This window comes from Octopus sinensis, linkage group LG14, assembly GCF_006345805.1.
Source record: "Octopus sinensis linkage group LG14, ASM634580v1, whole genome shotgun sequence".
NCBI lineage: Eukaryota > Metazoa > Mollusca > Cephalopoda > Octopoda > Octopodidae > Octopus > Octopus sinensis.
Genome location: NC_043010.1, coordinates 66,145,022 through 66,159,835, shown reverse-complemented (window position 1 = coordinate 66,159,835; position 14,814 = coordinate 66,145,022). Strand labels below are relative to the sequence as shown.

Sequence of the window (14,814 nt, the reverse complement as noted above, 5' to 3'; positions counted from 1 at the left end):
GGCTGCTCCAGGCTCCAGTCTGATCTGGCAGAGTTTCTATGGCTGGATGCCCTTCCTAACGCCAACCAATCCGCGAGTGTAGTGGGTGCTTTTTACGTGCCACCTGCACAGGTGCCGGGGTGGGTGGGTCATACTTGTTAAAAATTTGGTCACAAAAGGATTCTAATCTATTTTTTTTTCTTCTTTTCTTTTTGTCAGATGATAAATTGGCTCGTTCAGCATTCTACACTTCCTCCATCAAACCAAATCCAAATAGCTCTCGAAGGCCTCTCTGTGGTATTGCAGAACCCGCAGCTTGCTAATGTGGTCGGACAAAAAGATCACATAAGCTGGGTTTGCACTTGTGTGAAGACTGTATATCGTTTGTTAGAATCCTGTAAGTTACAAGTTTTAATTTTTTTTTTCATTTTGATATCTTTGAAGAATGTTTGTGAATGGTATTTAAAGGTGGCGAGCTGGCAGAATCGTTAGCACGCCGGGCGAAATGCTTGGCCGTATTTCGTCTGCTGTTACGTTGTGAGTTCAAATTCTGCCAAGGTAGTCTTTGCCTTTCATCCTTTTGGGGTCGATAAATTAAGTACCAGTTACGCACTGAGGTCGATGTAATTGACTTAATACCTATGTCTGTCCTTGTTTGTCCTCTCTGTGTTTAGCCCCTTGTGGGTAATAAAGAAATAGGTATTTAAAGATCATTGGTTGGTTGGTTGGTTGTTATTTAGTCACCAAGTTGATTCTGATGGAACAGTTTTGTGACTAACCCTTTTGGTACCAACCCACATGAGATTGCCCCTTAGACTATTTCATTCCTTTTAGAAATCATCAGCATGATATAACCTGGGTTATATTAATTAAACATCTTATGAAGCCAGATGTTGCTTATTGATGGAAAATGATTACAGTCTGGAAGAAATTCATGGAATGTGTGTTGTTCTTTTTCTTCTTAGAGCAATGGTGGTTTAGCAATTGGGAGAGAGAACAGTACTTAGCATTCTTGTTACAAAATATAATATAAACATCCTTATTGAAGGACATCAGATGAATAGAATTGTCTAAGCTTGGCTGGCTTCATGCTTTTGCTTGACAGGGCTGAGGTCATTCCAAATTTGTGGTCCAAGAGGTGTCACCACGCACAGAGGTGACCGGGTCCACCAGTGCTCTCTATCAAGGGCAGTCTCATGCCAACCCCATTGCATCCTCCAAGGTGTTGTCAAACCTCTGGAATTCTTCCCCAACCACATCCAGCCACAAGACCTCTTCCAGCCACAGCTGCTCATCAAACGAGAGTAAAACCCTGGTAGGATGGTCTAGCTGGACGTGGAGGACATGTCCATACCAGCTCATGGGACGGATAACTATACTCTCTTTTACTTGTTTCAGTCATTTGACTGCGGCCATGCTGAAGCACCGCCTTTAGTCAAGCAACTCGACCCCGGGACTTATTCTTTTTGTAAGCCCAGTACTTATTCTATCGGTCTCTTTTTGCCGAACCGCTAAGTGACGGGGATGTAAATACGCCAGCATCGGTTGTCAAGCAATGCTAGGGGAACAAACACACACACACACACAAACACATACACATACATATATACAACAGGCTTCTTTCAGTTTCCGTCTACCAAATCCACTCACAAGGCATTGGTCGGCCCGGGGCTATAGCAGAAGACACTCGCCCAAGATGCCACGCAGTGGGATTGAACCCGGAACCATGTGGTTGGTTAGCAAGCTACTTACCACACAGCCACTCCTGCTATGATTACTTTTAATTTCCATTTGCTACTTTTGTGAATCTATAAAGCTACAAAATTTTTTTTTTATATAAGGATTCCCATGTTTTTCTCTTTCCTTCTTTTCCTCACTGATTGTTGTCAAACTTTCAATGGTTGCAGTAATGGTTCTCCCTGGTATGAAACTGGCCATTCTGCCCAACCAAGATGTCCATGATGATCAGCCAAAACAGAGTTTTGATGGTAAGTAGACTTGACCACATCAGCTTAAAAATGCTTTTTATTTACTTGTGCCCATTACTTGTGTATTTGAACTGGATTGGATTGCCAATGTTCGGTCCACTGTGGATGATGACCTCAAGCATGTTTTCTCCACCAACCATGGTCTGATGTGGGAGCTGTGAATTTGAACTTGAGATCATACTAGTTTGATGAACCTACTCTTCCACACTGGCTTGGCATGGCTTTGTTGAGGGGTGCAGTTTTTATACTCTTACCCAGGAGTTTTTTTAAGTCGATTACATCGACCCCAGTGTTCAACTGGTACTTATTTTATCAAACTCAAAAGGATGACAGGCAAAGTCAACCTTAGCAGAATGTGAACTCATGATGCGAAGACATGAAATATCACTAAGCATTTCATCTTTTGTGCTAACAATTCTGCCAACCTTTGTGTATTATATACACAAACGAGCAAAATGCCCCCCATCCAATGGACGGTACTGAATCATATCTGCTGAATAAAAAGCAATCAGTGTTTTCTTTTCATTAAAAAATAATTAAGCATGCCTTTATTTCAATAAAATTTTTGGTTTTGTTAAATGAAGTTAAGGCAAAAAAAAAAACTTATTGAGAAACCAAATAGTCTTTCCTTCTGTCATGCCAAGTTTGAAGAAAATATCTCTTTTGCGTCTTACTTTTTTGATCTCTTAAATATACTAGCTTTTTTTGCGCAAACTGCACATGCATTTTTCTCACGTATGCCTAGTATCGATTGCAACAGCTGATGTACTTGTGCTTACAAATGCATGTTCCCATGGCTTTATCGATTGCATTCTCACCTGGAATCGATTTTTGTAATTTTTTCAAGACTTATACACGACCTGATACCATCAGTATCTACATATCAAATTTGAGCACAGTCAGATGGAGGATGCCCGAGATCCTAGAAGACACACACACACAGACAGACAGAACGGATTTTATATAATAGATGATGCAAGCATTGTTCTGTTAGATGAGTAATGTCAGCATGTATGGATGGTGGAACATAGATGAGCTGGGAGAAGAAAATAAAGGCAGTAGAGAAATCGTCTGTAGTGTGGACAGCAGAAGACTGTGCTGGTTCAGACATTTGACATGTGTGAAGACATCTTGGAATAAAATACCTGATGATGATCGGAGATTGAAATGTTTTGTAGATATAGATATTTATTTCTTTATTGCCCACCGGAAGCTAAACATAGAGGGGACAAAGAAGGACAGACAAAGGGATTAAGTTGATTACATTTCCCCAGTGCATAACTGGTACTTGTTTGAGCGACCCTGCAAAGATGAAAGGGAAAGTTGAACTCAGAACGTAACAGCAGACGAAATACTGCTAAGCATTTCACCCGGCATGATGTCTTTTAGACTTTTACTTGTGTCAGTCATTTGACTGTGGCCATGCTGGAGCACTGCCTTTAGTCGAACAATCGACCCCCAGAATTTAGTCTTTGTAAGCCTAGTACTTATTCTATCAGTCTCTTTTGCCAAACCACTAAGTTACAGGGACGTAAATACATCAGCATCGGTTGTCAAGCAATGTTGGGGGGACAAATACAGACACACAAACATAAACACACACACACATATATACGATAGGCTTCTCTCAGTTTCCATCTACCAAATCCATTCACAAGGCTTTTGTTGGCTCAAGGCACTTGGTACAAGACACTTGCCCAAGTTGCCATGCAGTGGGACTGAACCCAGAACTATGTGGTTCATAAGCAAGCTACTTACCACACGGCCACTCCTACATTGTAAAAAAAAACGTATTTCATCTTTAAAGATGAGGTTAATTAGTTAATTATAATGTGATTAAGAATAACTCAATTTTTACATATTTCGACATGTATTATCCTTATTCTCTCTCTCTTCCACTTTGTTGTCTTTCCCTAGATTACCACCACGTGGTTGTGTCCTGTGATCATATATCTGAACTGGTGCATTGTCTGCGCTCTCATCTCAGCCTCAGTTGCCAAATGGATCAACATCTGCCACTCTTTTTGATTGCTCCCATTCGTAAAATCATCGTTGGTAACGTACAGATTTTTCTCTCTTTCTCTCTCATTACTCTGTCTTTCTTTTTTTCTTTCCTTCCCTTTAACATTATCTCACTCTCCTCTCTCTCTCACTCCCACTTTTCACCCTTCTCCCCACTTTATCTCTAGATTCCTTTCTCTCTCTCTTCTTTATCTGTTTCTCTATCTTCCTCTCTCTCTCTCTCTCTCTCGTTTCTCTTTTCATCTTTCTCAGCATTTCTCTTTTTTTCTATCCAACTCTCTGCCTTTCTTTTTCCTTCTATGACCAATTCGATGACTGGCATCCGTGCTAGCAAGGTGCAAAGAGCACCATACGAGTGTGATCATTGACAGAGCGGCTAATCGCCTTCCATGCCAGTAGCACGTAAAAAGCATCATTCGAGTGTGATCGTTACCAGCATCACCTTACTGGCACTCGAGCCCCATATTAGTAGGGTGCTAAGAGCACCATCTGAACGTGATCGTTGCCAGAGCGGCTAACTGGCTTCCGTGCCGGTGGCACATGAAAGGCACCATGCGAGCGTGGTGGCATGTATAAAAAGATTCAAGCAAGGTCGTTGCCAGTATTGCCTTACCGGCCCCCGTGCTAGTGGCATGTAAAAGCACCCACTACACTCTCGGAGTGGTTGGTGTTAGGAAGGGCATCCAGCTGTAGAAACTCTGCCAGATCAAGATTGGAGCCTGGTGCAGCCATCTGGTTCGCCAGCCCTCAGTCAAAATCGTCCAACCCATGCTAGCATGGAAAGCGGACGTTAAACGGTGATGATGATGTATCTATCTCTCTGTCTCTTAAATTCTTCTCTTCAAATCTCTAAACTAATCTAACTTTGTGCACATTGTGTATGCATCTTGTGTGATCATCTGAAACAACTTGTAATTCTCTCAGTTAATCCTTTAATCCTGCTTCACATACTTTCATCATCATCATCATCATTTAACGTCCGCTTTCCATGCTAGCATGGGTTAGACGGTTCAACTGGGGTCTGGGGAGCCCGAAGGCTGCACCAGGCCAGTCAGATCTGGCAGTGTTTCTACAGCTGGATGCCCTTCCTAATGCCAACCACTCCGAGAGTGTAGTGGGTGATTTTATGTGCCACCGACACAGGTGCCAGACGAGGCTGGCAGACGGCCACGCTCGGATGGTGTTTTTATGTGCCACCGACACAGGTGCCAGATGAGGCTGGCGAACGGCCACGATCGGATGGTGTTTGTTACGTGCCCACAGCACGGAGGCCAGTCGATGCGGTACTGGCTACGGCCACGTTCGGATGGTTTTCTTGTGTGCCACCGGCACTGGTACCACAAAGATACAAATTCCGTTGATGTTCATCTATTTTGATTTGATTTGATTTGATTTTCACAATAATAATATTAATAATAACAATGATGATGATGACAATGATGTTTTTTCCTCTCTTCTGTGTTTTTCTTTAGATTACCATTCTGGGTGCCAAACTGTTTCTTATTCATTTCCACTTTTTCTTTTCAATTCTTTGTGAACCCTACAAACTTTGTCAGGTCTTGCCCGGCTACCTTTGTTGAACAGTTATGCTCGAACACCACCCCTTGTCTGGAAGATGGGCTGGATGCCCTCACCAAGTGGGGAGATGCGGACCAAGTTACCTCCATTACCGTTAGACTATCTGCTGGACAAGGAAGTCCTGAAAGAGTTTGTCTTCAGAGTCAATTCTTTAGGTTTGTTAACATATTATTATTATTATTATTATTTTATCTTTGACTTTTGCTTTGCATTTGTACAAGTTGGCTCCAAGTCTCACCCAGAGACCTCAAGAGACAACAAGTTAGAAGTTCCTGTTGGTGTTATGCCTAGGGTGCCATATATTTGGTTTTGTACATAGTGCTGTTCTAGAGAATGTTTAACCCTTCCGTTACCAAACCGCCCGAAAAAAATTTTGGTTAATGTGACCAAACTGCCCAAAACCGCCCGAATTTACCTATTCATATTTAAATGAGAATATCAGAGCAAATCTCTTTAGTACATTCGTGAAAATACGTATTATACTTTGTAAAGAGTTCAACTACAGTTTTGTACAAAAATCGAAGTGTAATTTTAATTCCGTGAATTTTGGGAGATTTTTTTCCGAAATTTGTTCCTATTGTGTTTTCAAAATTTGTAATTCTGACAAAAAATGGATACGAATTTCATTATATCAAGCAGCAAGTCAGAATTCGAAGGATTTTCTTCTGAAGACCTTCATAAATCTAACTCTATGACTGGAAAAAAAAAGCATGTGGTATTTGATAATGAATCTGATGTTTCATTTTCCAAAAATGAAAACAGTGAATCCGAGAGCTCCGACAGCAATAAAGAAAATGAATTGGCACCTGAATGGAGTGAAAATTTAAAAACTGTTTCTTTCGGTGATTTTTCTGAAGAAACTGGACCAAGCCACAGACTTTCCCAAAAGAGTAAAGCTTTAGACTATTTCTTTTTACTTTTTCGAATGAGCCTATTTGAAATCATTACGGCGGAAACGAACCGTTATGCTAAATGTAAACAAAATGAAAGAAAGGATAGTTAGTGGTTTCCCATAACCTTAAATGAAATTAAGACTATTTTGCCATAAATATTATTATGGGTATCAGAAAGTTACCCAGAATAACAAATTCTATCATAAAATTTTGTTGTATACCTAATTGAATATTAGCTAATAACCCATTTTCTATAGTGATGTTTGAACAAAATTTTAATAATTTTATATGTTGTTGAATTTACCTGTATCTACCTGCAATTAGAGTCACTTTGTGACAAAAATTATAGTATAGAATTGGTTGAGAACATTTCATTAAATTATCTTCCAAAATTCACGTTAATATATTGATAAATAAAAAAGTTATAGTTGTTTAATGAAACCAGACTAAATTTATGATTATGTTAGAAATTAATTGAAACACATAAGGGGTGTATTTTGGTCAGAAATATAGTAACGAAAGGGTTAAGAAACCATAAGAAAATTATGTTTGTTTTAAAATTTGAGATTACATAGACAGTATTTTACGTAGGATATGGGCAGTTCCCATGTGCACTATCTTTTGAATTTCTGCCATTTTGGGGTTTCTTGGTATCCGAGCTAGGCAGGAATCAGCCCCTTTTGCTACCATTTCTAGGGCACCTATGACAACAGGAATTGTTTTATTATTATTATTATTATTATTAAGGTGGCAAGCTGGTATTTTGCTGTTTGTGTTTTTGATGAATACTCTTCGTCTCTTATAGGTTGGATTAGTCGACAACAGTTTGAAGAAACCTGGATGAGTTTGTTGGGTGTGGTTAGTTCTGCACCCTCCATGGAAGAGGAACATCTTTCTCCTGAGGTGGGTCCTTTTTTTTTTTTTAATATGTCTCCAAGAATTTTTGACTTGTTAAACCCTTTAGCATTCAGATGAGTTTTTTTTCAAGTGTAATACTTATTTATTACCTCCGCCTTAGCGAAGGCAGAGGTATTGTTTTTAATCATGTTTGTTTGTTGGTCTGTGGACAAGATATCTCAAGAAGCCCTGAATGGATTCGGATGAAACTTTCAGAGATGTTTGGCCTTGTGACTGGCACAAACTGATTAGATTTTGGGATCGATCCGGTACTGGATGAGGATTCTGGATTATTTTTCCTGCTATTTTTTTTGTTACTTAATTTTTGAGAGCAGTTGGTTTCATTTTTAGTATTCCCATTTGTGAGAGCAGTCGAGTTTATTTCAGATATTCTCATTTTAAAAATCCTCTCTGGCTAATCGTTGAGAGGACGTCGGTGTTGCCTTGGCGGAGGTTTGTGTCCTCTGAGTGCTTTTGTTCATCTTGTTTTCACTTAATCATGCATTGTCTCATAGCTTTGAGATTTCGATTATGGGATTATTTACTTTTAGCATGACATTGTAGGGTAGGTGTGAGAGACTGGATAAAGCCAGTTTAAATGCCGAAAGGTTAAATGTAAAAGAAAACTGAACATTTTGAATTTAAAATTCGAGGGTCGTTTAGTATTTTAAGCATCACAGCCAGAGTATTGAGTACTACTGCCATTACTGCTGTTACTATTACCAATGATAATATGATTATAACAGTTTTAAAGTGGTGTGCTGGCAGAATCATTAGGATGCTGGACAAAATGCTGAATGGCATTTCATCTGTCTTTGTGTTCTGAGTTCAAATAGCACTGAGGTTGAACTTGCCTTTCATCCTTTCGGGGTCTATAACATAAGTACCAGTTGTGTATTGGGTTCGACCTACCCTCGACCTGAAATTGCTGGCCTTGCACCATAATTTGAAATTGCCATTATTATAGCTGCTGCTGCTGCTGCTACTACTACTACTACTACTACTACTACTACTACTACTACTATACTACTACTACTACTGCTGCTGCTAGCTACTACTACTGCTGTACTACTACTACTACTACATTTTATCTGATGCTCTATTGCTAATGCCAAACCACCCATCTTTTTATATTTAAGACTATCAAAAAGCTGGTTCATGTTTATTATTTATCTTTCTCTTTTTCATTTCAGGAAGAAATGGAAAGATCGCAAGCAATGGTTTTGGCTGTGAAAGCTATAACATCCTTATTAGTACAATCTATGTTGACACCTTCTCCTGGCAATCCTTCTAACAGTCGCTATGAAATGGCCCCACGGGATAAACCTTTAGCATTTCTCCATACAAAGTAAGTGTTGAATAATAATAATTATTATTATTTATTGTTTTGAAAAGTTTTCCTTGTTTTCTTTTTTAATTTTATACCTATGTTCTTTTCTTGGCACATAAAAAGCAGTGGTGCTGGTGCCACATGAAGCCCCCAGTTGACAATTGACAAGTCCCTTAATCCTTTCGTTACCAACCTGGCTCTGAGTACAAATGTCTTGTTTGCATAAGTTTTGAATTAAAATCTTCCACCAAACCTAAGTCACAATTTATGTCCCTAACACTAGCTTAATGATAACCAAGTTACTTTACTAAATTCTTTGTTATATTTAAAATTAATTGAAAGAAACACAGAGCATCTCAAAATAAATACAGTAATGAAAGGGTTAAAATATATAATAGAGAAACAATTCTTAACCTTTTCGTTACCAACCCAGCTGAAACCGCCTCTGGCTCTGAGTACAAATGTCTTGTCTTCATAAGTTTTGAATTAAAATCTTCCACCAAACTTTAGTCGCAATTTATGTTCCTAACACTAGCTTAATGATAACTAAGCGAAGTCTCATCTGATCCATGCAAGCATGGAAAAGTAGATATTAAATTGATGTTACCCATGCTGGTTGATGATGATGATGATGTAGCTAGGTGTCACTTACTACTAACCTGGTGCCTATAGATTGCTGGGAGGCCTTTTGCTCTAACAGCCATTACCAATGACTCACTTGGACTGTGGCCATGCTGGGGCTCCAGCGTGAAGCATTTTTAGTCGAATAAATCAACTCTAGTACTTATTCTATTGGTGTCTTTTGCCGAACTGCTAAGTAACAGAGATGTAAACATTTTACTTAATTCTTTGTTATATTTAAAATTAAGTGAAAGAAACACAGAGCATTTCAACAGAAATATGGTAACAAAAGGGTTAAAATATATAGAGAAACAATTCTTAACCCTTTTGATACCAACCCAGCTGAAACCAGCTCTACTTTTCATCCTTTTGGGGTCTATAAATTAAGTACCAGTTGAGCACAGGGATCAAAGTAATCGACTAGTCCCCTCCCACCAAATTCCAGGCCTTGTGCTTATAGTAGAAAGGTTTATTAATGTTTACATTTCGTGTCCCAGTTCTCCACAATCAAACCTTTTAAAACTTTTATATAAAACCAATCTCATTTCAGATGTGGGAAGAAGCTTGCCACACTCCGTGGCTTCATTGAACAACACATACAGCGTATATGCAGCTCAAAGTAAGAGAGAATTCTTTTATTTTTTAACCAAATTTTGTGTGTGGCTGACTCTATATTCTTACTTATGAAGGCGGCGAGCTGGCAGAAAAGTTAGCACGCCGGGCGAAATGCGTTGCCGTATTTCGTCTGCTGTTACGTTCCGAGTTCAAATTCCGCCGAGGTCGACTTTGCTTTTCATCCTTCCGAGGTCGATAAATTAAGTACCAGTTACGCACTGGGTCGATGTAATCGACTTAATCCGTTTGTCTGTCCTTGTTTGTCTCCTCTGTGTTTAGCCCCTTATGGGCAGTAAAGAAATATATATTCTTACTTATCTTGATATGTGTGCACTGCTTGTGAACAACATTTTCACTAGTAAAGATTGTTTGCCAACATAATATGGCAGTCCTGGTTTTGGACTAATGTTACTGTAATTCACTCCCAGGAGACATCGTCTCCAGCTGGCTGTACGACACGATCTGTGTCTTTATATTTTCGAACAAGGGACACAGATCATGTTGTATAGCCAGCTGGAGACAATGTCTCCTGGGGCTAAATTACAGGACTGCCATGTTAAGTTGGCAAACAATCTTTACTCCAAAGTACTGTTGCTGAATATCTCTCATTGTGAGATTTAAAAATAGTAATTTTCTAATTTATAGATCAGTTGACTAGTTGTCACTTTGAAAACTATATATTTCAAACGAGAATTCGGCAGCACCACCTCTAGCCGAGCAATTATTCCGTGCTGATGAAGGGAAATAACCTGGAAATAGTGATACACAGATATTGTTTTGAGCTGAGCGGGGTTGCTAGATTCCCTTGTTTGCAAATATAAGGACATAGATTGTGTTGTATAGCCAGCTGGAGACAATGTCTCCTGGGGCTTAGTCCTAAACCAGGACTACCATGTTATGTTGGCAAACAATCTTTACTACAAAGTACTGTTGCTGAATATCTCACGTTGTGAAATTTAAAAATAGTAATTTTCTAAAATTTTCACTGTTCGCTCCAACAGTGTTATTCGCAATCCTCTGTGAAAGCTTGTTGTTCAGTAAACCAAAGGATTATTTCTTTGCTTAGACTCAAGCGAGGTTTTGGTGTCAGGAAGGCATCTGGCTGTAGAAAAGGTTGTCTCAGCGAAGTCTCATCTGATCCATGCAAGCATGATGTTACCCATGCTGGTTGATGATGATGATGATGTAGCTAGGTGTCACTTACTACTAACCTGGTGCCTATAGATTGCTGGGAGGCCTTTTGCTCTAACAGCCATTACCAATGACTCACTTGGACTGTGGCCATGCTGGGGCTCCAGCGTGAAGCATTTTTAGTCGAATGAATCAACTCTAGTACTTATTCTATTGGTGTCTTTTGCCGAACTGCTAAGTAACAGAGATTTAAACATACCAACATCTGTTGGCAAGTGGTGATGGGGGATAAACAGACACAAACACACAGAGAGGCTTCTTTCAGTTTTTGTCTACCAAATCCACTCACAAAGCTTTGGTTGGCATGGGGCTATAGTAGAAGGCACTTGCCCAAGGTGTCACACACACACACATAGTGGGACTGAACCCTCAATCATGTGGTTGGGAAGCAAACGTCTTCTTACCACGCAACCACACCTGCACCTACATTATCTTTTTTTTTTTTTGCCCTCTAGTCCTGTGAGCAGTAATTCCAGTTCCAGAAATGGCCACCCTGATTCATCCTTCCTTCAGATGCTTGAGGTAAATCTTGAGAGAGAAATCGGAGAAGAAGAACTGATGCTTGGCCAGGTCAGTACTACAGCAAAACACACACGTTCTGTTAGTTTCTGCCTCTTTGTTTTTCCTTTTCTCTTTCTTTCTCTCTCCTTTTGTATGACTTGCCACCTCTCTCTCTCTCTCTCTCTCTCTATATATATATATATATATATATATATATATAAAATTAATTAAGGGTAGAAATCCTTTATCAATTAAAACCAGTGGTCCAGCATATTAAAAAAGAATCCGAAGATTAAAATATTTATATATACCAATTAAGGACTGAACATGAAAAGTGGACAGTCAACATGCTAGATATAGACGTCAAATCGCCATTCTCCACAAAAGATTATGTTCTCAAATCTTTTGTGGAGAATGGCAATTTGACGTCTATATCTAGCATGTTGACTGTCCACTTTTCGTGTTCAGTCCTTAATTGGTATATATATATATATATATATATATGTATATATGTATTTTTTCACTTTCTTTTCCTATACATTTCCCTCCTTTAATTTTTAATTCTTCTCTTTTCTCTCTCTCCGTCTTTCCCTCTCTCTTCTCTTTCTCTCTCTGTCTCTTCACACACATCCCTTACCCTTTTGTTTAGTTTCCATACCACTCTCTCCCTCTCTTGAGCTCTTTTACATTTTTATCTTTTAATTTAATTTTTTTTTTTTTAACTTTTACTTTTGTTATAAACGATTCCTGTCACGTTTCTTTCCTGTTCACAAAACCAGATCTCCATCGATTCAATATGGACCATAGTGGGAATGCTAGAGATGAGTCTGTCCGAATCGGACAGTCCGGAGTCTATGGAGAGTCCGCCTATCCAACGTAAGAAGCAGACACCATCGACGACAGACGGAGGCCGGGAAAGGTCAATTTCAGTCAGTGGCCTTGACATCCATTCCTGCCTTCAGTTTTTGTTGGAGCTCTATGGTCAGTGGCTTTCTCCAACTGCAAAACCAAAGCCTCCTCCGATGTTGGTCAATGCTGTGGTCAAATCAGTAAGTATTGTTTATATTCACACGCTCCGCCAACACCACCACCACCACCACCACCACCACCACCTGCTCTAGAACTCACATTCTTCTTCTTCTGCCACTCGCCACCCATCCCCTCTTCCTCCAAAATGCTAACTCTTTTACTCTTTTACACGTTTCAGTCATTTGAGTGCGGCCATGCTGGAGCACTGCATTTAGTCGAGCAAATCGACCCCCAGGACTTATTCTTTGGAAGCCTAGTACTTATTCTATCGGTCTCTTTTGCCGAACCGCTAAGTTACGGGGGACGTAAACACACCAGTGTCAGATACTGTGACTCAACTATTTACAAAGTGAAATGAAGTGTTTTCACGAATTTACTAACAAGATTTGTACTGAAATTCACATTTAAATATCAATGGGTTCACTTGGCTGGCTTAGGCAGGGTTAGTCGTTTGAGCCCCAAAATTTTTTGGCCAGCTGCAGCCAGGTTGGTAACGAAAGGGTTAATCCTTTCAGAGTTGATAAAACAAGTACCAGTTGAGCATTGGGATTTCCCCTGTAATCCACTAAGACCCTCCCCCAAAATGAAAGGCCTTGAACTTGTAGTGAAAACAGTTACAATTGTTATTATTCTGCTGAGGTCTACTTTATCATGCGTGGAGGCGCAATGGCCCAGTGGTTAGGGCAGCGGACTCGCAGTCATAGGATCGCGGTTTCGATTCCCAGACCGGGCGTTGTGAGTGTTCATTGAGCGAAAAAACACCTAAAGCACCACGAGGCTCCGGCAGGGGATGGTGGTGATCTCTGCTGTACTCTTTCACCACAACTTTCTCTCACTCTTACTTCCTGTTTCTGTTGTACCTGTATTTCAAAGGGCCGGCCTTGTCACTCTCTGTGTCACGCTGAATATCCCCGAGAACTACGTTAAGGGTACACGTGTCTGTGGAGTGCTCAGCCACTTACACGTTAATTTCACGAGCAGGCTGTTCCATTGATTCGGATCAACCGGAACCCTCGTCGTCGAAACCGACGGAGTGCTTCCATCCCACTTTATCATGCATCCTTTTAGTGAATAAAATAAGTACCAGTTGAATACTGGGGCCAATGTAATCGACTAAATCCTTCCCCTAAAATGTCAGGCCTTGTGCCTATTGTAGAATGAATTATTGTCCCTCTATTCCATGTCTTCTCATTTTTCTGCCAACAGATTGTATGTTTGTCTGATCTCTTCACTGAACGCTTCCAGTTTGAATGGATGTTGGAAACTCTATTAGACGTGCAGAAGGTGCACCCTGCAGAAGATGAACTGGTATTGCAATACTTGAATGTTGGTATTTGCAAATCTGCCGGTCTTGTCGGAGTTGTACGTTCATTTCTTTCTTCACTTGTTTTCTTTGACTTTTAATTTAAAAAAAAAATTTTTTTTTAATTTTGAAATTTTATTTATTTTTTAAAAATTTGTCTTTCTCTTGCACCCCCCCCCCCAATCACTTGTCTGATATCAGCTTCAGTTGTTGTTGAAGTCGCCTTTCTCTTTGCACTTCAGTCAAAGGCTGCACTGTACCCCAGTCAAACCGTCCAACCCATGCCAGCATGGAAAACGGACGTTGAACGATGATGATGATGATGATAATCCAAAATAATAATTTATGTACTTATTCTTCCTTATATACAGATTCTCTTTCCTTTCTTCTCTTTTCTCTTTTTCTCTATGAAAGCATTCGCTCGTTACAAGGTCCTTAGACCACTGAAAGCCTAAGACCTACTTGAATAAAATGGACGCTAGATATATTTTTTATGGAAATTGAAAAAAAGAAAATGTGTATGTCAAGAGGTGAATTTCTAAAGAGTTAGATGTTTGGTTGCCTTTTCTGTTTTAGCTTGCACTTGTTCTTATCTATCTTCCTTTCTACTGTTTGCAGGAATGCCAAGCAGCTGACAGACTGTTTAAAATGCTTGATGCTGGCCTGAAGAGTACTCATCTACCGAGTAAGACACATGCACTCCACGGCATCCTATACATTTTAGAAGCTGGGATTATAGATCTTACTAAGCAGATTATTCCAATGGTCACAGACTTCCTCCTGCGACACCTTGCAGTAATTTCACAGTACGTTAAAAAAGATTTTAAAAAATTCTTTTTAATACTAACTGATAGTAACTAATCCTTC

General features: G+C 39.7%; 1 protein-coding gene across 5 annotated transcripts in view; it reads left to right on the top strand.

The window, feature by feature from the left end:
- LOC115219551 (huntingtin) overlaps nucleotides 1-14,814 on the top strand; it is a 125,283-nt gene that overhangs the window by 94,690 nt on the left and 15,779 nt on the right. For 4 of the 5 annotated variants that reach the window (XM_036509150.1, XM_036509149.1, XM_029789760.2 and 1 more), the window contains 11 exons: nucleotides 199-376; nucleotides 1,887-1,967; nucleotides 3,885-4,022; nucleotides 5,546-5,722; nucleotides 7,266-7,363; nucleotides 8,551-8,705; nucleotides 9,859-9,927; nucleotides 11,570-11,684; nucleotides 12,395-12,664; nucleotides 13,851-14,006; nucleotides 14,566-14,753. In XM_036509150.1, coding sequence (XP_036365043.1) covers nucleotides 199-376; nucleotides 1,887-1,967; nucleotides 3,885-4,022; nucleotides 5,546-5,722; nucleotides 7,266-7,363; nucleotides 8,551-8,705; nucleotides 9,859-9,927; nucleotides 11,570-11,684; nucleotides 12,395-12,664; nucleotides 13,851-14,006; nucleotides 14,566-14,753 — 1,625 coding nt within the window. Of the gene's footprint in view, nucleotides 1-198; nucleotides 377-1,886; nucleotides 1,968-3,884; nucleotides 4,023-5,545; nucleotides 5,723-7,265; nucleotides 7,364-8,550; nucleotides 8,706-9,858; nucleotides 9,980-10,227; nucleotides 10,272-11,569; nucleotides 11,685-12,394; nucleotides 12,665-13,850; nucleotides 14,007-14,565; nucleotides 14,754-14,814 lie in introns of those variants that run through there. The other variant, XM_036509152.1, reaches the window with a different exon arrangement.